General features: G+C 39.9%; 1 protein-coding gene and 1 pseudogene across 4 annotated transcripts in view; one reads left to right on the top strand and one right to left on the bottom strand.

Moving 5' to 3' along the window:
• The window catches only part of IFT88 (intraflagellar transport 88), a 164,550-nt gene that overhangs the window by 141,102 nt on the left and 405 nt on the right, over window positions 1–23,043 (bottom strand). For all 4 annotated transcript variants that reach the window (XM_059684205.1, XM_059684203.1, XM_059684202.1 and 1 more), the window contains exons 2-3: window positions 19,808–19,903; window positions 5,679–5,741 (exon numbers count right to left, since the gene is read on the bottom strand). In XM_059684205.1, the coding sequence (XP_059540188.1) occupies window positions 5,679–5,741; window positions 19,808–19,897 (153 nt within the window). In that variant the 5' untranslated portion in view covers window positions 19,898–19,903. The remainder of the gene's footprint in view (window positions 1–5,678; window positions 5,742–19,807; window positions 19,904–23,043) is intronic.
• Window positions 20,639–21,828, top strand: LOC132228190 (glyceraldehyde-3-phosphate dehydrogenase-like; annotated as a pseudogene).

Here is a 23,043-nt window from a genome sequence, read left to right as displayed (position 1 = left end):
TTCATTTTACAGGAGAAAGGGAACTTGAGAATGACCTGAAGTGCCAATAGGAATGATCAGTTTTCATGGTTGCTCCCATCATTCATCATGCATTCTTATTACTGCCAGCCACTAGGTCTAACTATAGACAGGATTTGGAGTCAGAGAATCTGGGTTCAAATCTCAGCTCTTCCTTCTACTAACTGAGTTTATTTAATCTCTTTGAATTTAAATTTCTCATCTTTGAAATAAGGATACAAGGTATGTATGTTGATCACAATACTATAGTTGGAATCAAACAGGACCATGTAGGTGAAACTGACCTAAACATGTCAGTTGTTAGGCATATTGTTTAAAGTATTTGTTGTTTTTTTGTTAATCTTCGCCTGAGGATATTTTTCCCATTGATTTTTAGGGAGAGTGGAAGAGAGAGGGAGACAGAGAAAGAAACATTGATGTGAGAGAAACACATTGATTGGTGGCCTCCTGCATGAACCCTGACCAGGGACTGGGTGGGAGAGGAGCCTGCAACCAAAGTATGTGCCCTTGACGGGAACTGAACCCAGGACCCTTTGGTCTGCAGGCTGATGCTCTATCCATTGAGCCAAACCAGCTAGGGCTGTTTGCAATATTTGATTAAAACATCAATAGATAAGTTCTACTTCTTGCTATGATGGGCTACTGTTTTAAATAACATTGCCACTAAGAATTAAAAAGCTGAGTACAAAAATATTTTTGTAAAATATCAGTTTAAATACATTAGAGAACCATTAAGGCAGTGAAGAATTGCAAGTCTCCAGTTGAGCAAAGGAGAAGGCTGGAGAGGTGAGCCAGCATTAAGTTCTGCTTTTCTCCTATAGCAGTGGTTCTCAACCTTCTGGCCCTTTAAATACAGTTCCTCATGTTGTGACCCAACCATAAAATTATTTTCGTTGCTACTTCATAACTGTAATATTGCTACTGTTATGAATCGTACTGTAAATATCTGATATGCAGGATGGTCTTAGGTGACCCCTGTGAAAGGGTCCTTCGACCCCCAAAGGGGTCGTGACCCACAGGTTGAGTACCGCTGTCCTATAGGCATCTGCTTGTTCCAAAGACATGGCTGAGAAGCTGTGCATAGCTTTTTGTAGACTCACAGGCCTGAGGAGATAAACATTGGAGTTGGGGGCCTGCCAAGGTGGCTGTCCTTGTAATTCTCCGAGCTTTAGACTGTGATCTCAAAAGGCTAAGACTGAAAAGTAAGTTAGAAGTATAACAACCCTTGTAAGGACTAAAGTCCAATTTAGGATCATCTCAAACTCAAATGGATAAGGGTGATCCAGGATTTCTAGTATCTCTAAGGCCATAAGCAAGAGTAAATTCTCTCTACTGAAAGATGAGATCACTTTTGGCTGTGTTATCCAGTAGAACTTTTCTGCACTGATGGAAACATTCCATGCCTGCCCTGTCTGATGAGATAGCTACTAGCCACATGTTGCTGCTGAACATTTGAAAAGTGGCTGGCGTAACAAGGATCTGAATTTTTAAGTTGTATTTAATTTTAAATAATTTAAATGTAACTTGCCACATGTGGCCAGTGTTTATCATACTGGACAGCACAGACATATGGCCTTAAATTAACTCTCAAATTTTTCATTTACACTGTCTGGCATTCAATCAAAAATAACTAGACATAAATGAGGCAAAACTACCTAACCAAAAGCCAAGAAAAACAAAAGAATGAAAAGAAACCCAGAAGGTGATACATATAATGAAAATATCAGACACAAATTTTAACATAAATATGCTTAATATGTCCACTGAGCTAAAACACAAGATCGATAATTTCAGCAGAGAATGGGAAAGTATAAAAAAAGAATAGAAATTCTAGAACTGAAAAATAACTGAAAATAATATAAAATTCTAGCATTGTCCAGGAAACAGTAAAATACTAATTTATACCAGACTTTAATAAGTTAAAGATGAGTATTATAATCTTTAGGAAAACACTAAAAGAATTTTTATAGATGTAAACTCCCAAGATAACAATGGGGGAAAATGGAAATAAAAAACAAACAAAAGAAGACAAGAAAGAAAATGAAACATAAAAAAGGCAGAAAATTTGAAAAGTAAATAGTAACACAACAAATTGAAGCCAAGCCAGTAATTTCATTACATGCAAATGGACTAAATAATTCACAAAAAAAATATGGTTATCAGACTGTATTTTAAAAGCAAAACTCAATCACATGCTGCTAATAAATAAATGCATATGGAAAGGTTGGAAGTTAAAGACTAGGAAAGACATATCATGAAAACACTAGACAAAAGGAAGGTGGTATAGCTATATCAATATACTAATAACTGACAAAGTAGACAAACAGAATTACTAGAGATAGAAAGACATCTCATAGCAATAAAAGGCTCAATTTACCATGAAAATATAACATTTCTAAATATTTTTACTCCAAATATATAAAGCAAAAAACTAAAAAAAAAATCCATAATCATAATATAAAATTTGACCATATCTTTCTCATTAACAAAACCCTTTCCCCCAAATCAGTAAAAATATAAGACACTAAAAACACACACACAAAAAAAAAACCAAACACACACACACATTAAAAACTTGATTAATTTACATAACAGGTCTTAGATAAAGCTGAAAAGGATAGAGTCTCAGGACTTTTTTCTATGAGAACAAACTGAAGGAAAGAAAGTTGTTTTTTTTTTTTCAACTACTTACAAATAACTAAATCTGTTTTTTTGGGTGTGTGTGTTTTTTTTAAGCATTGGTCAGATCTCTTCAGATAAAGTAGAGCCTACCCTGACTCTTCCTTTATTCACCTACACCCTCATGTGTCATACCTTTCCTCCCATATCTCAAGGTCAGTCTTAACTGTACATACCCTTTAATATTCAACTGTAAATTTATCCTAAGTAGCCTCTTCTGATTGTTCCAGTGACAAATAACCTTTCTTTATGGTCCCATAACAATTTATACTCTTTCTTACAGAACTTTCTATATTTCACTTATCAACCTGTTTGTTTTCAACTACAAAAGAGAGTTGGCAGATTCCATACACTGTGCAAGTTAGATGTCTATGCTTTGCATGACATACACAAAAATTTTAATAATACTGAAAAATATCACTCTAGCAATTCATATGCTGATGGAATATAATTAATGGAGGATCATTAATCCAAGAGAAGAGTAATTTGTAAATTAAGCCCCAATGATCAATATTTATGTAACTTTAAAAATTACAAATATTTTTAAACAATGAGTGATTTAGGTAAACATATTCCAAATCTTACATAAATAAAATTTATATTCTCAAAAGCATAAAACATTTTTGATCTAAAATATAATTATAAAACATTGCTAAAAGAAATTAAAGGTAAGACAAATAAATGCAAAACATCCCATGTTCATGGATTCAAAAATTTACTATTCTTAAGATGTCTATAGCACCAAAAGCAATCTATAAATTCAATCCAATCCCTACCAAAATCCCGATGCCATTTTTTAAAGAAATAAAAAAATTTATTTGAAATCTCAAGGGATCCTGAATAGCCAAAAGAATTTTTAAAAAGAATAACAAAATTAGGAAACTCATTCTTCCTGATTTCAAAACAGATTACAAAGCTATGGTAACAAAAATAGGGAGGTACTGGTGTAAAAACAGACTAGACCAATGAATCAGAATAAATGGCCCAGAAAAAAACCCTTGTGTATATGGTCAAATAATCTTCAACAAGGGTGCCAAGACCACACAATGAGGAAAGGTCAGTCTTTCCAACAGTGGGAAAACTGGATATCCACATGCAAAAGAATAAAGCTAGATCTTTATCTTAAACCATATACAAAAGTTAATTCAAAATGGATAAAAGGCCTAAACATAAGACCTAAAACTATAAAACTCCTAGAAGAAAGCATAGGGGAAAAGTTTAATGACATTGGACTTAGCAATGATTTCTTGGATATGACAACAAAAGCACAGGCAACAAAAGCAAAAATAGACAAATAGAAATATATAATACAACAAATTTTGTGCATCAAAGGACATATAATCAACGCATTGAAAAGGCCTACAGAGTGGATACTATATTTGCAAGTCATTAATCTGGTAAGGGGTTGATATCCAGAATATATAAAGAACTCTTAGAACACAATAACAAAAAATCAAATAACCTACTTAAAAATGAGCAAAGACATTGACTAGACATTTTTTCAAAGATGATATACAAATGACCAACAAACATATGAAAAGATACTCAACATCATTAATCATCAGAGAAATGCAAATCAAAACCACAATGAGAATCACCTCAGACCTATTAAAATTGCTACTCTCAGAAAAATAGAAAATAGTATGTGTTGGCAAGGATGTAGAGAAATTAGAATGCTTGTACACTGTTACTGGGATTGTAAAATGGAGCAATCACTATGGAAAAGGGTGAGGAAGTTCCTAAAAACATTAAAAATAGAACTATCTGTTCCAGTAATTCCACCTCTGGGTATTTATCTAAAGGATTTAAAACAGAGTCTTAAAATATATGCACAGCCATGTTCACAGCAGCATACTAGTTGTACCAGTTAGTAATGCGGATTTTTTTTCACTAGATGGAGTTACACATATGTTGATTATTTATGTGATTTGATATGTATGCTATTTTGTTGTGTTGACAGCAAGCTTCAAAACTTCATATGTCAAATTTGCTGAAGGTGTTAACATTATAGATATTTTTACGTTTAAAAATGTCGAATTTCATGGCAAAAAAAGAGCATTTGCGGGAAGTTTTAATTCATTACTTTATTTTGAAGAAAAAGTTATTGTATACTTCAGGAAGCTTATGGTGAACATGCTCTATCTCAGATACTTGTGAGTGCTTCATGATAACGCACAATCACACACTTCAAAACCAGTTAAAGACACGATAAAAGATCTTGCCTGGGAAGTATTACCCACCCGCTGTATTCACCAGACCTTGCTCCTTCAGATTACCACTTGTTCCGATCAATGGCACACGCACTTTCTGAACAGCACTTCAAAACACACACAAAAGTGGAAAATTGGGTCTCTGAATGGTTTGCCTCAAAACAAGAAAAGTCCTATTGGGACGGTATTCACAAATTACCTGAAAGATGGGGGAAATGTGTAGCTAGCTATGGACATTACTTTGAATAAAGCACTTTTGATGTTTCTCTTGAAATTATCGTGTTTTCTTTGATTACAAAATCCACATTAGTAACCGGCACACCTGGTATTCACAATAGCTAAGAAGTGGAAGCAACCCAAGTGTCCACAGAACAACATGTGGTCTCTCCACACAGTGGACTATTACTCAGTCTTAAAAAGGAAGGAAATCCTTTCACATGGGTGAACCTTGAGAACATTATACTAAGTGAAATAAGCCAGTAATAAAAAGACAAATACTATATGATTCCACATATATGATGTATCAAAAAGTAGTCAACTTTATAGAAACAGAAAGTAGAAGGGTGGTGCCAGGGACAGGGGGAAAGGGAATGGGGAAGTTGTTTAATGGGAACAGAGTTTCAGTTTGGGAAGATGAAAAGGTTCTGAAGATCAGTTTCATAACAATGAGAATAAATATATTTAACAATAACTGAACTGTACACTCAAAAATGGTTAAGATGGTAAATTTTATTATGTGTTTTTTTATCACAATAAAAGTAATTTACTTACTGGAGGTCTTCTGCCATGATTGGTTCTCACAGCTTGCTGAAAAGCTGTGTCATTCTCCAATTCCTAAAATGAAAAGAAAATTTAACATTCAACATGAAGTGAGAATTTTTTTTTTAATGTTGAACCTCTGCCCAGCCAGAGTGGTTCAATTGGTTGGAGCATCGTCAATCCACCAAAAGGCTGCCAGTTCAATTCCTGGTCAGAGCACATACCTGGGTTGTAGGTTCAATCCCTGGTCAGGGTGTGTACAAAAGGCAACTGATCAATGTTTCTCTCTCACATCGATGTTTCTCTCTCTCTAAGCATGTGCTCAGGTGAGGATTCAAACAACAACAAAAAGTTGAACCTCTTCTGTTTGGTATTCATGATCCTCTCTAATTCATCTTACCCATCTGTTGATGTCCAGGTAGGGGCTCATAGTCTCCCTATCATCAAATATCCCTCCTTCCCAATGCCCACAATATTAAGGCTCCTTCCTCTGCTAGGAAGATGAGTACTGATAATGTTGTTCAATCGTAAGAACACTTTATTAGACACGTGGCATCATTATGTCTAGTTAAAGATCAAGTTTACAAGGATATGGCCTTTCTTCTGTTTCTTTCCTCCAAGCAGGAAAGAAAAGCAGGAACAGAGAATCTCATCTCTCTCTTCTTTCATATGTGGGGCCATGACTTAGAGGAACTTGTCTGAGAAAGCCTTGGGAGAGAAAAGGAAATATTCTCTAAAAGCAATGGGGCAAACACTCTCTTGTTCCAGTTTTGTTTGCTCAAGTGAAAATGACTTCATCACTCTGGAGCAGTGAAGTTTGAGAAATGGAGGGCTCCATGGAGTCCAACCTACAAGGTCATTTGGAATCAGAACCTCAATTGGAATAAAATGTTATTATGCTGTATCGGTGAAGATATTGCTTTGGCATATGTCTGAGATTTGCTGCCTGCGGATTCCTCTAAGATTTTTATGGTTTCCCGTCTTATGTTTAAGTCCTTTATCCATTTTGAGTTTGTTTTTGTGTATGGTATAAGTTGGTGGTCTAGTTTCACTTTTTTGCATGTATCTGTCCAATATTCCCAACACCATTTATTGAAGAGGCTGTCTTGACTCCATTGTATGCTCTTGCCTCCTTTGTCAAATATTAATTGAGCATAGTGGTTTGGGTTGATTTCTGGGTTCTCTATTCTATTCCATTGGTCTATATGTCTGTTCTTATGCCAGTACCAGGCAGTTTTGAGAATAGTGGCTTTGTAATACAGCTTGATATCTGGTATTGAGATCCCTCCTACTTTGTTCTTCTTTCTCAGGATTGCTGCAGCCATTCAGGGTCTTTTTTTATTCCAGATGAATTTTTGGAGAGTTAGTTCTAGGTTGTGGTACATCTACACAATGGAATACTACGCTGCAGTAAAAAAGAAGGAATTCTTACCATTTCCAGGTCCAGATGGAACTGGAGAGCATTATGCTAAGCGAAATAAGCCAGTCAGAGAAAGATAAATATCACATGATCTCACTCATTTATGGAATATAATGAACAACATAAACTAATGAACAAAAACAGATCCAGAGACAAAGAAGTATCGATCAGACCGTCAAACCTCAGAGGGAAGGTAGGGGAGAGGGTGGGGGTAAGGGGGAGAGGTCAATCAAAGGACTTGTATGCAGGGGGTTGAGGACATACACTCAGTGGGGGTGGGGGGTGGGGGGGCCATGGGCGGATAAGAACACATATGTAATACCTTAATCAATAAAGGAAAAAAATGGTATTATGTTTTGCTGATTCCTGACCTGTACTCACATTCTCTCTTAGGAAATTTGAAGAAAGGAACAACTGTCAAGAGCAAAATATGAGTGTTTCTGGGTTCCTTGGACAAAATGCCATTTTAGACTCTGGAAGGGAATCTTACCAACAAATAGTCTAATCAGCCTTTACTTCCTATTCCTTTGCCAACACCACTCTGGCTCTAATGCTTCATACACAACTTATGCACAATTCTTGTAAGAGCCTCTGATTTATTTCAATCTATAGTAGTCCCCCCTTTTCTGCAGTTTTGCTTTCTGTCATTTAAGTTATCCAAGGTCAACCACGGACTGAAAACATGAATCATTCCTTTGTCCAGGGTATCCACACTGTATATGTTCCCCTCCTGTTAATCACTTAGGAGCCACCTAAGTTATCAGATTGGTTATCAGACTGACGTAGTCTCTAAGTGCTTTTGTTCAAGTAACACTTATTTTACTCAATAATGTCTCATTCACCTCTCTTCATGTCATCATGAAGGCATTTTATCATCTTACATAATCACAAGAAGGGTAAGTACAGTAAAATAAAATATTTTGAGTGAGAGAGACTACATTTGAGGGAGGTCATGGTTTGACTCCTGGTCAGGGCATATGGTCAGGTTGTGGGCTCGATCCCCAGTGTGGGGTGAGCAGGAGGCAGCTGATCAATGGTTCTCTCTCATCATCGATGTTTCTTTCTCTCTCTCCCTCTTCCATCCTCTCTGAAATCAATAAAGATATATATTCATAAAAACAAAAACAAAAACAAAAACAAAACTACCCCGAGAAGTAGCCATGCAGCACTATAAGGGACATCAAAGGAACACAACTAAAATATCTGAACTCTAAAAAAAATAAATAAACAAAATAAAATATCTGAACTCTAGCAGTGGTTCTCAACCTTCCTAATGCCGCAACCCTTTATTACAGTTCCTCATGTTGTGGTGACCCCCAACCATAAAATTATTTTCATTGCTACTTCATAACTGTAATTTTGCTACTGTTATGAATCGTAATGTAAATATCTGATATGCAGGATGTATTTTCATTGTTCGTGACCCACAGGTTGAGAACCTCTGAAAAGGAAATCCCCTTGCTGACAGGGCTGCAAAGGAGGCTGCCAAGTCAGATACCTCTATTATGGCCCTAATTCTATGTATTTTTCCTCTGTACATCAAACCAAGTTATGCCCCTGATGAAAACACCTGGGCAGAAGGGCAAAGTTTTCCCCTAAACAATGAAGGATGGTAGATTAGAGATCAAAAATCTGCTGTTCCCAGCTAAGGATCAATGGAAAATTATAAAATCCTTTCATGAATTTCTCCATCTAGGTTAAGATGCCACCTATTCTTTAATGTAAAAAATCTTCATTGGGAGGGGCCTATCTTGAGCCATAAAAGAAGTCACTCAAGCCTGTGTTCTCTTTTCAGTTAACAAGCCAGGGCATAAAATAAAGTCCAGCACCCCACCACCATCTTCTTAAGCATATGCAGAGAAGGGGTACCTTCCCAGAAGAAGATTGGCAAATAGATTTTATACAAATGCCTCTCTCCCAGGGTATCTGCTATCTCCTAGTATTCATAAACACTTTTACTCGATGGGTAGAGGCCTTTCCCATCCTGACTGAAAAGGCAGTGGAGGTAACCAGAGTCCTCCTTAAGGAAATCATTCCAAGGTTTAGACTGCCCCGAAGCCTCCAAAGTGACAAATATTTTTATTTTACTGTATGATCACCTGGGTCCTTCCTTTGTGGCCAAAATCACCCAACAAACAGCCAAAGCCCTAGACATTAACTACCATTTACATAGTTCATAAAGGCCTGTCTTCAGAAAAGGTAGAAAAGGCTAAGCATACCTTAAAGAAAATCCTAGCAAAATTATGCCAGGGATACAGAGGAGCTCCCAAGTCAAACTTAGAACTAAGCCCTTTTAATATGTTATACAGGAGGCCCTTCCTAACCTCTGACATATATTTTGACCTAGAAGTCTAGGAGCAACTTAAATATATCATCAACCTCATGAGAAAAATAAGACTTTTTTTTTTTTTTTTGGAGTGGGGGGAGGGAGTCCAGCAGCCTTACTCTGTACCTAGTTAATTAGTATCCCTAATGCACATTCCTGTTAGCCTACACAGTAGGTCCTCTGGTTACGCCGGAGATCCGTTCCTACGGCGCGACATAATGTGATTTTCGTCGTAAGTCGGAACCCACCTACATAAGCAACTATGTCACTCACATGAAGCACATACACAGCAGTAATGAAGTGAAACAGTAAAAAAAAATTTTAAAGGAAGATAACAATTCCTGACCTTTGCTTGTGGTAAATAAATAATAAAAAACATAAAGCACATATGTACATACGTCAAAATGACGGAACTATTTTTTTTTTATAAATAAATGGGAGATGGCGATGTAACCACGAAACGACGTATGTCGAGTCCAATGTAACCGGAGGACTGCCTGTAGTCTAGTCACAGCCCCTTCCCATAATTATCAGATCTTGCAAGACCTGTTTACCTAAATACTCCCATTTTACAGAGGCCATAAACCATGAACAATACACAACCTCCGGAGGGGGTTATCAGTGCTGGTGCCAGGCAGGCCTTTAGGTGTGTTCTCACGGCCCCCATCCCAACACAGGGGGCTTTTTGCAAAGCCCACAAAAGGTCCGGAAGTCTGATGCTTATTTGGGAGACAAAGAAACAAAAGGGTATAAAGAGAAAGCTTCCTCCATATTGGCTCGCTCAGGATCTGGAAATAGGCTCCCTTGAGTCACGGTACTAGTACATCAGGAAATAAATGGGTTTTTCCTGTATCTCTGGCTACTCCTGTGTATTTTTCGGTCACCTGGTAAATTCTGTAACAAATCTAGGATAGGCGCAACAGGCTCTCCAAAAATAAGGCAATTAAATCTTTCCATCCCCAGGAACACATCCTCTCATAGGCCCAATATATCTCATGGGGACTGGGTCCTTCTTAAGACTTGGAAGGAAAGCTCCCCAGGGGACCAGTTAACTCCAAAATGGAAAGGTCCTACCAGATCTTGCTTGCCACCCCCACCGCAGTCAAGCTACCTGGTATATGATCCTGGACACATTTATGTAGAATAAAACTTTCTTTCCTGAACCTCTGCAGGAATGCCAGAAGGACAACCACACCTGTGAACCCCCGGAGGACTTACGAAACAACCCAAAGAAGTCTCCTTGACCTATAAGTAAATGATCCACCACATGGCCACTGAGATTTTAGGTCTTTTTCTTTGCTTAGGGTTTCTGTTGCCCTCATTCTTTTCCTCACTTGTCCATCAGTAAACATCCCACCTAGCAACTATATCCCTTGCTCTTAAAATGGTAATTCTAGCCCTACTTGTTTTACTTCCCCCATTACCCTACAGCAGTGGTTCTCAACCTTCCTAATGCCGCGACCCTTTAATACAGTTCCTCATGTTGTGGTGACCCCCAACCATAAAATTATTTTTGTTGCTCCTTCATAACTATAATTTTGCTACTGTTATGAATCGTAATGTAAATATCTGATATGCAGGATGTATTTTCATTGTTACAAATTGAACTTAAGTAAAGCATAGTGATTAATCACAAAAACAATATGTAATTATATATGTGTTTTCCGATGGTCTTAGGCGACCCCTGTGAAAGGGTCGTTTGACCCCCAAAGGGGTCTCGATCCACAGGTTGAGAACCGCTGCCCTACAGGGATTAAAGACAAAACTCTCCTGTCAACCTTACAAATATCATCACTTTAGGAAACAATCTTTCTGTCTGTTGGATCTGCCATCCCCACCCTCAGATCAACACAATAAGCCTTGAGTATATCCCTGTAATGACAAGCCCAGATCCCTATTCTCCTTTCAGGTTCCCCAAAGCACTTTGGAAAATCTTACCCTCTGGAGGTTCATCTCAGTATCACAAAGAACCCTTTTGGCTGTGTTCACCTCACTCTACCTTATAATCACATCCAGAGAAAATGACCATATACTTTTACTTCTTCTTCCCTCAACATTACTTGCGTCCCCTGCAATACACGCACCAATAAGGCCACGCTAAGTCGAATATTTCCTGGGGTTTCAACACCCCTGCTATCTTTCCCAAGACCTTTGATACCTCACAATCCTGACATCCTAACATCACCCACTGGTGCCCTGCCTCCCACAAAATTTTTGATAGAAAGAAAATACAACCTCCTTCTGGAAGATGCACTTACTGGGAGGAATTTGTAACCCAGGCTTAAAAACGAATTTATCACATCCTTGAGCCTGGAAGGCCCTTTGGGGCCCAGAGATGACAAACTAACAGAAGGGCCACTTTCACTGTCCTGTAGTGTCAGTGGCCCTTCTGTTAGTCGGTCATCCCTAGACCTCGAGGGGCCTTACTCCCTGGGAGAGCTTGTGCACCCCCAGGATATGTCTGTCTTTGTGAACATCTGAAACACCAACTCCCCTATGACAGACAGCCCCAAGGAACTTTTACTACTCCCATTCCTGGCCTTGCACCTACCCCTGCAGAGACAACTCCCAATTCAAGGGACAATGCACTCTGGTCTTATAAGGGCCCATAGGAGCGGGAATAATTGTTCACAATATAACCTCCCCAACAAGAGCCAAAAGAGTCATAAGCCTAAGCATAACAGGCATAGGAGTGACACTCGGCATAGCCACCCCTTGGATAGGATTCAGCTATCATGAGGTAACCTTACACACTCTAACTCAGGCCCTAAAAGACTTTGCTACCGACACAGGGGAGGCCCTACAGGGAACTTAGGAATCCTTAGATTCTCTAGCTAATGTAGTTCTAGACAACAAACTTGCCCTAGACTACCTTAACCAAACAGGGAGGCATCTGTGAAGTCATTAACAAAACCTGCTGTATGTAAGTAAACAAATCAGGTCAGATTGAATGTAATATCCAAAAAATCTACGAACGGGCGTCTTAGCTTCACAGGTATAACTAAGGAACAGATTTTTTTTTTTTTTATTGCTTAAAGTATTACAAAGGGTATTACATATGTATCCATTTTATCCCCCGGCCCTAGACAGTCCCCTAGCTTCCCCTATCCCCCAGTGTCTTATGTCCATTGGTTATGCTTATATGCATGCATACAAGTCCTTTAGTTTATCTCTTACCCCCCTACCTCCTGCCCCCCAACCCTCCCCGGCCTTCCCGCTGCAGTTTGACAATCTGTTTGAGGCAGCTCTGCCTCTGTATCTATTATTGTTCAAAAGTTTATAATGGTCTCTATTGTCCATGAATGAGTGAGATCATGTGGTATTTTTCCTTTATTGACTGGCTTATTTCACTTAGCATAATGCTCTCCAGTTCCATCCATGCCGTTGCAAATGGTAAGAGTTCCTTCCTTTTTACAGCAGCATAGTATTCCATCGTGTAGATGTACCACAGTTTTCTAATCCATTCATCTACTGATGGGCACTTAGGCTGTTTCCAGATCTTAGCTATGGTGAATTGTGCTGCTATGAACATAGGGGTGCATATATCCTTTCTGATTGGTGTTTCTGGTTTCTTGGGATATATTCCTAGAAGTGGGATCACAGGGTCAAATGGGAGTTCCATTTTCAGTTTTTTAAGGAAACTCCATACTGTCTTCCATAGTGGCTGCACCAGTCTGCATTCCCACCAGCAGTGCACAAGTGTTCCTTTTTCTCCACATCCTCTCCAGCACTTGTCGTTTGTTGATTTGTTGATGATAGCCAGTCTGACAGGTGTGAGATGGTACCTCATTGCTGTTTTGATTTGCATCTCTCCGATGATTAGTGACTTTGAGCATGTTTTCATATGTCTCTTGGCTTTCTGGATGTCCTCTTTTGAAAGGTGTCTATTTAGGTCCTTTGCCCATTTTTTGATTGGATTGTTTATCTTTCTTTTGTTAAGTTGTATGAGTTCCCTATAAATTTTGGAGATTAGGCCCTTATCAGATATGTCATTGGCAAATATGTTTTCCCACACAGTGGGTTTTCTCGTTGTTTTGTTGATGGTTTTTTTTGCTGTGCAGAAGCTTTTTATTTTGATGTAGTCCCATTTGTTCATTTTTTCTTTAGTTTCAAGTGCCCTAGGAGCTGTATCAGTGAAGAAATTGCTTCGGCATATGTCTGAGATTTTGTTGCCTTTGGATTCTTCTAGAATTTTTATGGTTTCCCGTCGTACATTTAAGTCCTTTATCCATTTTGAGTTTATTTTTGTGTATGGTGTAAGTTGGTGGTCTAGTTTCATTTTCTTGCATATATCTGTCCAATTTTCCCAGCACCATTTATTGAAGAGACTATCTTGGCTCCATTGTATGTTCTTGCCTCCTTTGGCAAATATTAATTGAGCATATTGGTTCGGGCCGATTTCTGGGGTCTCTATTCTATTCCATTGATCTATATGCCTATTCTTGTGCCAGTACCAGGCAGTTTTGAGAACAGTGGCTTTGTAATACAACTTGATATCTGGTATTGAGATCCCACCTACTTTGTTCTTTTTCAGGATTGCTGCAGCTATTCGGGGTCTTTTTTTATTCCAGATGAATTTTTGGAGAGTTCAGGAACAGATCTTGATGTCTTTTGGAACACGATTAAAAAGGCTCTCCCTTCTTTCACCTGAGTATTTCTACTCCTTGGTCCTTAAGTAACTATTCTTCTTTTTTTTTATAATTTGGTCCACGCCTTTTTAATCTTCTTGTTAAATTTATAATCTTCTAGATTATAACAGTTTCATGTAAAAATGATTATAATCCAAGAATTCCAGACCATACCTCAACATCCAGGGGATATAGGGCTTGGGCTCTTAGATCAGGCAGGAAGAGATCTTCAATCCAAGGCTAGGCAGGGTCTATACCAGCCGTGGGCAAACTACGGCCCAAGGGCCGGATCGAGGGCCGGATCCGGCCCGTTTGAAATGAATAAAACTAAAAAAAAAAGACCGTACCCTATTATGTAATGATGTTTATGAAAGGGCGAGTCATCACCGGGCCTACGTGGGCCGGCCACCGGGCCCCATGAGGCACAGCCTGACCATGCTGGCAGCCTCCGGCACCGACTCCCCAGCCCGGCGCAGGCCGCCACCACCCGCGCGACAGCGGTGGTGGAGGAAGAGCCAGCAACCTCCAGGTCTCCCTGCCTCGAGCAGCCCCGGTGGCGGCGCCGGGCGCGGTGGTGCGCGCCTGTAGTCCCAGCTACTCGGGAGGCTGAGGCTGGAGGATCTCTTGAGCCCAGGAATTCTGGGCTGTAGTGCGCTATGCGGATTGGGTGTCCGCACTAAGTTCGGCATCAATATGGTGACCTCCCGGGAGGGGTGGGGGGGCTACCAGGTTGCCTAAGGAGGCAATCGCTGGCGCCCCGGGGACTAGACGAAGGACATGGACTTCCTGTCTGGACTGGAACTGGCCGATCTGCTGGACCCCCGGCTCAGCTCGCCCTGGGGGGAGCTAGAACTGCGCCCTCCATCTTGCCCTGGGTCCTCCATTTTTGGACAGAGCCATGTGCTCAGCAGGGCTTCTTCCCGGAAGAAGCCTCTGCTAGCCACACCCAGGATTTCTCTGGACTAGCCAATGATAATCAAGGGAAGTGCACGCCATCACTATGACCACATCCTGTGTAATGAGACACCGACTAGCGCCTGGCCAATCAGCGGAGCCCACAGTCCCCTCTCCTGCCCTGACTCCACCCCCCTATAAAACCCACAGTCCCATCAGGCTTCGCTCTCTCTGCCACGGGGCTTACCGTTGCATCGGTGAGTGTGGTCGGGGAGCCGAACTAGTTTGAAATAAGGGACTCTTTGCTTTTGCATGGGACTCGCTGGCTCCCTGGTGGGCTTTTTGGGAACCTTGAAATCTGGGCATAACAGTTTACTTTGAATTTATATTAGTTCACACAAACACTCCATCCATGCTTTTGTTCCGGCCCTCCGGTCCAGTTTAAGAACCCATTGTGGCCCTCGAGTCAAAAAGTTTGCCCACCCCTGGTCTATACCAAATCTCAGCCTGAAGCAACTACAGAGGAAACACCAACCCTTCTTCTTCCCATATGATTATGGGATTGAAATCTCTCAGGGGGAATGTATGAGTCAGAAAATTTAGATTAGGGAACAAAGGCCTCAAGGTCTATCCCTCCCCTTTTCCGTCCTGGATGTGACTTTTGCTGACCACCTGTTCCCCGCGTCCCCCTCCCAATTTCCTGTATTCAACATAAACAAAAAACATTTTCAAGCAGATTCTGCAGCCTTATCGACAGACAAATGATCAACAGGTCATTATAATACCATTAGAATAAATTTACATTGCAGTTTTAGGACCACTCCTCTTCCTGGATCACCATGACAGTTCCAAGAGGACCAAAAAGAAATCATTATCCAGAGGGGAAGGAGGACAAGCTGCATCAGCAGTCACCCCACCAGCATCAGAAGCTGAAGTACAACCTATGCCACCCTCCCCCGCATTTATAAAAACCTTCTACCCAGACCCCATTGGGGTATCTAGTCCTTTGAGTTCACCAGTACTCCCTTCTCAAGTGAGTACTTTTAATAAATTTACTGTGCTTTGCTGAATCTCAAATTCTTTCTTGTGTGGTGACAAGGATCTGGACCCAACTATGAAGTTGCAGCCTCCCTGGTGCCTTCCAGCATGACATTCACATAACTTTTATTACAGTATATTGTTATAATTATTCTATTTTATTATTAGTTATTGTTGGTAATCTGTTACTGTGCCTAATGTATAATTAAACTTTACCATAATATGTATGCATAGGAAAAAAATAGTACTTATAGGATTCAGTACCATTGCCAGTTTCAGGCATCCTGGGAGACTTGGAAAGTGCCTTCTGTGGATACATTTCACAAAAATATACTTGGTTATTAAAAAATAAATACAAGCCTGGACTGTGTGCTCAGTGGTTAGAGCATTGGCCCATGCAAAGAAGGGTCTTGGGTTCAATTCCCAGTCAAGGGCACATTCCTGGGTTGCAGGTTCGATCCCCTGCCCCAGTTGGAGTGGTGCATGCAGGAGGTAACCAATCTATGTGTCTCTCACATCAATGTTTCTCTCTCTCTCTCTCTCTCTCTCTCTCTCTCTCTCTCTCTCTCTTTCTCTCTGTCTCTCCCTCCCCCCTCACTTCCACTCACTCTAAAAATCAATGGAAAAAATATCCTAGTGTGAGGATTAACAAAAAAATAAATAAATACAAAAATAAATAAATAAATACAAATAATACATTAAAAATAGAGTCAATATCAATTCACTTTTTAAAACTATACAGACAATTAAAGTAAAATTTTTGTATAACCAGGAGTTAATACTGTGCACGTTAAAAATTTTATGTACAAGCATCCTTCTTTAATTTTTACTTAAAATAATCTTTATAACCTTGCATATCAGCTACATAAAATTAAATAAATACACAATTCTTGGTTAGCTATAGAAACTAGGCAACTTTCACATGAAGTATATAACCAAAGGCAACCTTTAGCATAATTGATTATAGTATTTCAGCAGATTTTTTGGAAAAGGAAGTCTTCTAGTATTCCTAAACTGTAGGGAGCGGCTATAGGGTTAAGCCTCGGACTGACCTGTTGGCAAAGCCACAAACAAGTCCCAGCTTAGAGGGCACAGCCCTCTTAGCATAATTAGGCTTGACCTTATGACACTCCCTAGATCTTATCTGGGTAGCTAATGGGCTGAGGTTTGATGTAGCAAGTGAAACTCACAAGAACACTGTAACTACGGTGACCACTACCTTGTTTACCTCTGGCTATAAAATAAAGGTTCAGTTTGCTGTCTGGATCTCTCTCTGTGGCCTCAGCCAGGCACAGGAAGATCCACCTAGACCAGTGGTCCGCAAACTGTGGCCCCTTGAGTGTGGCTCTTCCACAAAATACCACATGCGGGCGCGCACTACGGTGCGATTGAAACTTCGTGGCCACACTCAAGGGGCCAAAGAGCCGCATGGGGCTCGCGAACCACAGTTTGCCGACACCTAGACCCAGCTTATTCTCTTTATCTGTCTTTTCTTCATCCTTCACCGCCCACACTCAGGCTTGCCGAACCCTTGGCTGAGCTGGCTCGGCACACTAAACTATTAGTAAAATTTGATTAATCAGCTCAATGAATTCTGACAAACTAAAAATTGTCAACAAATTCTCCAATTACAAACACAACTTTTGTAATTTGTTCTTTTTCATTAACAACTTGCAAAATCTATGGAATATTTTGATAACTGTTTCAAGTAATTCAGTTATATATTAAACTTGTTATTATTCCAATTAAGTAAGAGAAAAGATAACCATGGGTAAAGTAAAGCAAGTATTATTTTTATTTTACTATATGATTTATTTTTGTTTCTTATATTCTGAATATTCACTCCAAATGAAATAATGAAGCCACACTGTGATGACCTAAGGAGTTAGGAAGTTTCTCTGGTGCTTTAAAAATGATCATATTCATGAACTATCTACATTCCATTTTTTGGATTCTATCCTAGAAAATGTTTGATCAAAATACAGAAAATTATTTATGCATAAAATTGTTCATTGCATTGTTGTTATTTATAGTAGCAGAAAACTGGAAATAAATATCCTATGATCAAAAACAGTTATAAACAACTGTATATCTTCAGTATTATGTAGCCATTAATATTACATTTACTTCAGTTTTTTTATCATGAGATGCCCACAATGTAGCTATATGTAAAAAAAGCAAACAGAAAAGTAAATGCTAGTTCAATTCAAACATGCTAAGACTCTATGTATGAAGGAAAAACAAAGCAAACATTAAATGTAGTTAGTTCTGAATAATATAACTATGGGTAATTTTGTTTTTTAATAATGAACATGTATATTTTTATACGTATAATTTATTTTCTTTATTGATATTAGAGGAATGGTGAGAGACAGAGAGAGAGAAACATCCATGCGAGAGAGAACTATTGATCGGTTGTCTCCCATACCCACCCTGACCAGGGATCGAACCCGCAACCCAGGCATGTGCCCTGACTGGGAATCGAACCTACAACCTTTGGGTATATGGGACCACACTCCAACCAACTCAGCCACACTGGTCAAGGCTATACATATTACTTTTATAACTGGAATAAAAGAGGAGATATCAGTGGTTTTCATTATTTATACTAATATAGGAAAATGCCTATGTTTTCATGCAAATTTTTAAAAAGGAGTCTATAAAATCCTGTGTGTGTGTGTGTGTGTGTGTGTGTATGTTGGGAGAAAAACACCTATGTAGTAAAAGACAAGGAATACAGCAAAACATCAGGTGATATGTCTAATACAGGTAATCTTTGAGTGACAGGATTTATGTCATTCATTTTTTTCTCCAATCTTCTGTATTTTTCAAATTTTCTACAATGATTAGTATCTCCTATATTTTTGTTTCATATAGAGTAAGTAAATGGTTTCTATTTTCTTTCTAGGTCTCAAATTCATAGACTACCATTTTTCTCTAGAGGAAAATATAATTTGAAAATGACTATATGAAAACCTTCAGTAGAAGAGAATGAGATTTCCTAAATTAGTTAAAAGTCCTATAAATGCTAATATTTGATTTTTATACACTAACAAGTAAATTAGCTCCCACATCCTTCATCCTTTTTTCACACACTAATTCAAGATGAGTTTATAAAAAGGTTTTTTGTTTTTTCTCTCTTACAATTTGGAAACTATAACTCAAAATGATGTAAAAAGATTTTAAATATTCATTTTAGTACTAATTTCACTTTTTAAATAACTACACCATAAAATATTAAGTAGATATAGATTTGCTGACATGAGTGGATATTAATAAGAGAGAAAATCCAGGCTACAAAACAGCACAGAGTATGACACCATTTTATCCCAAACTATAAAGAGATATACACATATTTGCATAAGAAAATGGAAAGACAAGCACTATAAGTTAGTTAATGCTTATCTCTGGGTGGAGACAGGTTCTATGATTTTAACTTTTCTCTATACCTATTTTTATTTCCTAATTTTTGTAGAAAATATTTACATAATTTAATTAAAAGAATTAAAGTAACTCAACATGACATTTCAAATTTAGAAAATTAAAAACAACTGATTTTAGCTACTTCAAGTGATCTAAGTATTTTTAACTCACACATTCAGATAATTAGCACTGAAGAATACAGTATGTGCCAATCATCCTAGTTTGTTTCCATAACATTTCTCATGATTTCCCCCTCTGCCACTATTATTATTATTGAAGGAAGTTAGCAGAGTCTTCAGTAAAAGCACTTTTCTAACCTTTTAAACAGCTTACTTAATTTAAAGTTTTCATGAACCAGCTGCTTAACAAAAACCAATGTAAAAAACATAGATTTTTTTTTTTTTTTTTTTACCTCGGTATCATAGGTTGGATTGTAGTCATTGTAACCAGAATAAAGGTCATCTTCATCTGTCTCTGGGGCCAGGTGTACATTCTGCATCATCTGTACCTAGGAAAAATCAGCAGTGTAAATATGCTCTTGGGATAAGAAATAATTCTTAATTGAAATAAAGTATAACTATTTAAAAACTTTTCTGGTCAAATTTACTTCTACACATTTTTCCAGCCTTAAAACTTTTTTCATGTCAAATTCTCAAAACTACTAGTAGGTGTCAAAACGTTCATTCATTGCCCTTATTTCACATTCATTCCAAACCTATTGCATCAAAGGACAGTGACAAGCACTGGAGAGGGATATATCATCGTCCTGATTTTCAAGGAGCAGAAAAAGGGGTATGTAATAGTCAATGACAGTGCCAGGCTGAAACCACTGCACAGCCACCAGAATAGCTAAATTGAAAAGGTCAACAAAGACATGGAGCAACTGGAATACTCATTGTTGGTGGGAGTATAAACCGTACAATTTTGGAAAAAAGCCTGGCAGTTTCATAAAATTAACATTTATCTCTTACGACCCAGCAATTTCATCCCAAAGTTTTTACCCAGGAGAAATGAAAACATGTCCACAAAGAGATTTGTATAACAATGTTCACAGGAGCTTTACTGATGGTAGGCCACAATTAGAACTAGATCAGATACCCATCAATACAATGGAGAAGCAAACTGTGGTATATTTATGCAGTGAAAAACTATTCAGCATTAAAAAAATAATTCAGGCTCTCTGCTCCTCCTGTTGGTCAGACAGCCTCTACTCCTGTGCTGTGCCAGCCACAACCAACACACGATGGTGAAGGTCGGAGTGAACGGATTTGGCCGCATTGGGTGCCTGGTCACCAGGGCTGCTTTTAACTCTGGCCAAGTGGATATTGTCGCCATCAATGACCCCTTCATTGACCTCAACTACATGGTCTACATGTTCCAGTAGGATTCTACTCATGGCAAGCTCAAAGGCACAGTCAAGGCTGAGAACGGGAAGCTTGTCATCAACGGGAAGTCCATCTCCATCTTCCAGGAGCAAGATCCCGCCAACATCAAATGGGGTGATGCTGGTGCCGAGTATGTTGTGGAGCCCACCGGTGTCTTCACTACCATGGAGAAGGCTGGGGCTCACTGGAAGGGTGGAGCCAAGAGGGTCATCATCTCCGCCCCTTCTGCGGATGCTTCCATGTTTGTGATGGGTGTGAACCATGACAAGTGTGACAACTCCCTCAAGATTGTCAGCAATGTGTCCTGCACCACCAAATGCTTGGCCCCCTGGCCAAGGTCATCCATGACAACTTTGGCATCGTGGAAGGACTCATGACCACAGTCCATGCCATCACTGCCACCCAGAAGTCCATGGATGGCCCCTCTGGGAAGCTGTGGCATGGTGGCTGAGGGGCTGCTCAGAACATCATCCCTGCTTCTACTGGCGCTGCCAAGGCTGTGGGCAAGGTCATCCCTGAGCTGAATGGGAAGCTCACTGGCATGGCCTTCCGCGTCCCCACCCCCAGTGTGTCGGTTGTGGATCTGACCTGCTGCCTGGAGAAAGCTGCCAAATACGATGATATCAAGAAGGTAGTGAAGCAGGCATCAGAGGGCCCCTCAAAGGCATCCTGGGCTATACTGAGGACCAGGTTGTCTCCTGCAACTTTAACAGTGATAGCCACTCCTCCACCTTTGATGCTGGGGCTGGCATTGCCCTCAATGACCACTTTGTCAAGCTCATTTCCTGGTATGACAATGAATTTGGCTACAGCAACAGGCTGGTGGACCTTATGGTCCACATGGCCTCCAAGGAGTAAGAGTCCCCTGGACCACAAGCCCCAGCAAGAGGAAGAGAGGCCCTCAGCTGCTGGGGAGTCCTTGCCCCAGACCGGTCCCCCAACACACTGAGAATCTCCTAACCACTGTTTCCATCCCAGACCCCCTGGAGAAGGGGAGGGGCATAGGGAGCCCTACTTTGTTGTGCACCACCAATAAAGTTCACTGTACCCAGCCAAAAATAATAATAATAATAATAATAATCGTAATTCATTGAGCATTAGTCAGTTTGGCTCAGTGGTGAGAGTGTTGGCTCTATGACTAAAAGGGTCTCGGGTTCAATTTTGGTCAAGGACATGTGCCTCAGTTGCGGGCTCTATCCCCAGCCCGGGTCAGGGCATGTTGGGGAGGCAACCAATCCAGGTGTTTCTCTCTCAGTCTCTCTCCCCCTCCCTTCCATCAATGTTTCTCTCTCAGTCTCTCTCCCCCTCCCTTCCACTCTCTCTAAAAATCAATGGAGAAAATATCCTCGGGTGAGCATTAACAAAGTAATAATAATAATTCATTGGGATTACATATACAGCAATATGGAAGTTCTCCAACTTCAGATCAAATACAGATTGCTACTCCCCCTTACCAGAGTGTCTGGCTCAGTAAGTCCTGGGTGGGAGTCATCAGCACCCCTTTAGCCCCTGAGAATGTACGTTTCTAACCAGTTCCCAATGCTCCTGACACTACTGGTCTGAGGACCACACTTTGAGGACTGCTGTGCTGAACAAGAACTGCCTGATTATGAGCCCTGTTTAAGTTAATTTGGCTTATACGTACGTCATAAAAACAGCAACTTTTAGAACCAGAGCTCCATCCTTTCTGCTGGGTTGCAGCCAGATTGAAAAGTTTATAGCGAGTGAACGCACACACTTGAAAGATGTGTAAAGTCAAGCCGGAAATAGTAAAAGAAGTATCCACACACGGCAAACAGGTAGGGGTGGCAGAACAAAGGTAACAACTCTGGCTTGCTGGCTTCTCCAAGCTATTTCAAAAAAAAGTTCATGCGTAGCATAAGCCTCGCCAAAGACTGGAAGTGTTGAAATGACCTGGGTGGGGGATGCCCCTCAACGTAAAATCGAACGCCAGCAAAACCTTTGTGTGAAATGTGAAGGGTACTTGTTGTGTTCATGATATTCTGCTGACTATGCTGGACAATCTGCTTCCAACACGCCCACTGTAGTTCCTATTAAAGCTCACAGCCAGGAAATCGACCCTGTAGAGAAAGTGGGATTTTAGGCCTAGAAGGGATTTGGGGAAAACAGCACTTCCGATCTTTGGCTGTTTTCACATCTTGCTGCGTGCTTGTACACCTCACGAATTCCACCTTTCCTGGGACCACTTTTCGCAAGCTTTACACGACACAGACATTAAAGGGGTGTGCTCACGGTGCCAGCT

Source organism: Myotis daubentonii, chromosome 2, assembly GCF_963259705.1.
Source record: "Myotis daubentonii chromosome 2, mMyoDau2.1, whole genome shotgun sequence".
NCBI classification, from domain to species: Eukaryota; Metazoa; Chordata; class Mammalia; order Chiroptera; family Vespertilionidae; genus Myotis; species Myotis daubentonii.
The sequence above is the reverse complement of the archived record's forward strand: the minus strand, read 5'-3'. Positions and strand labels throughout refer to the sequence as shown.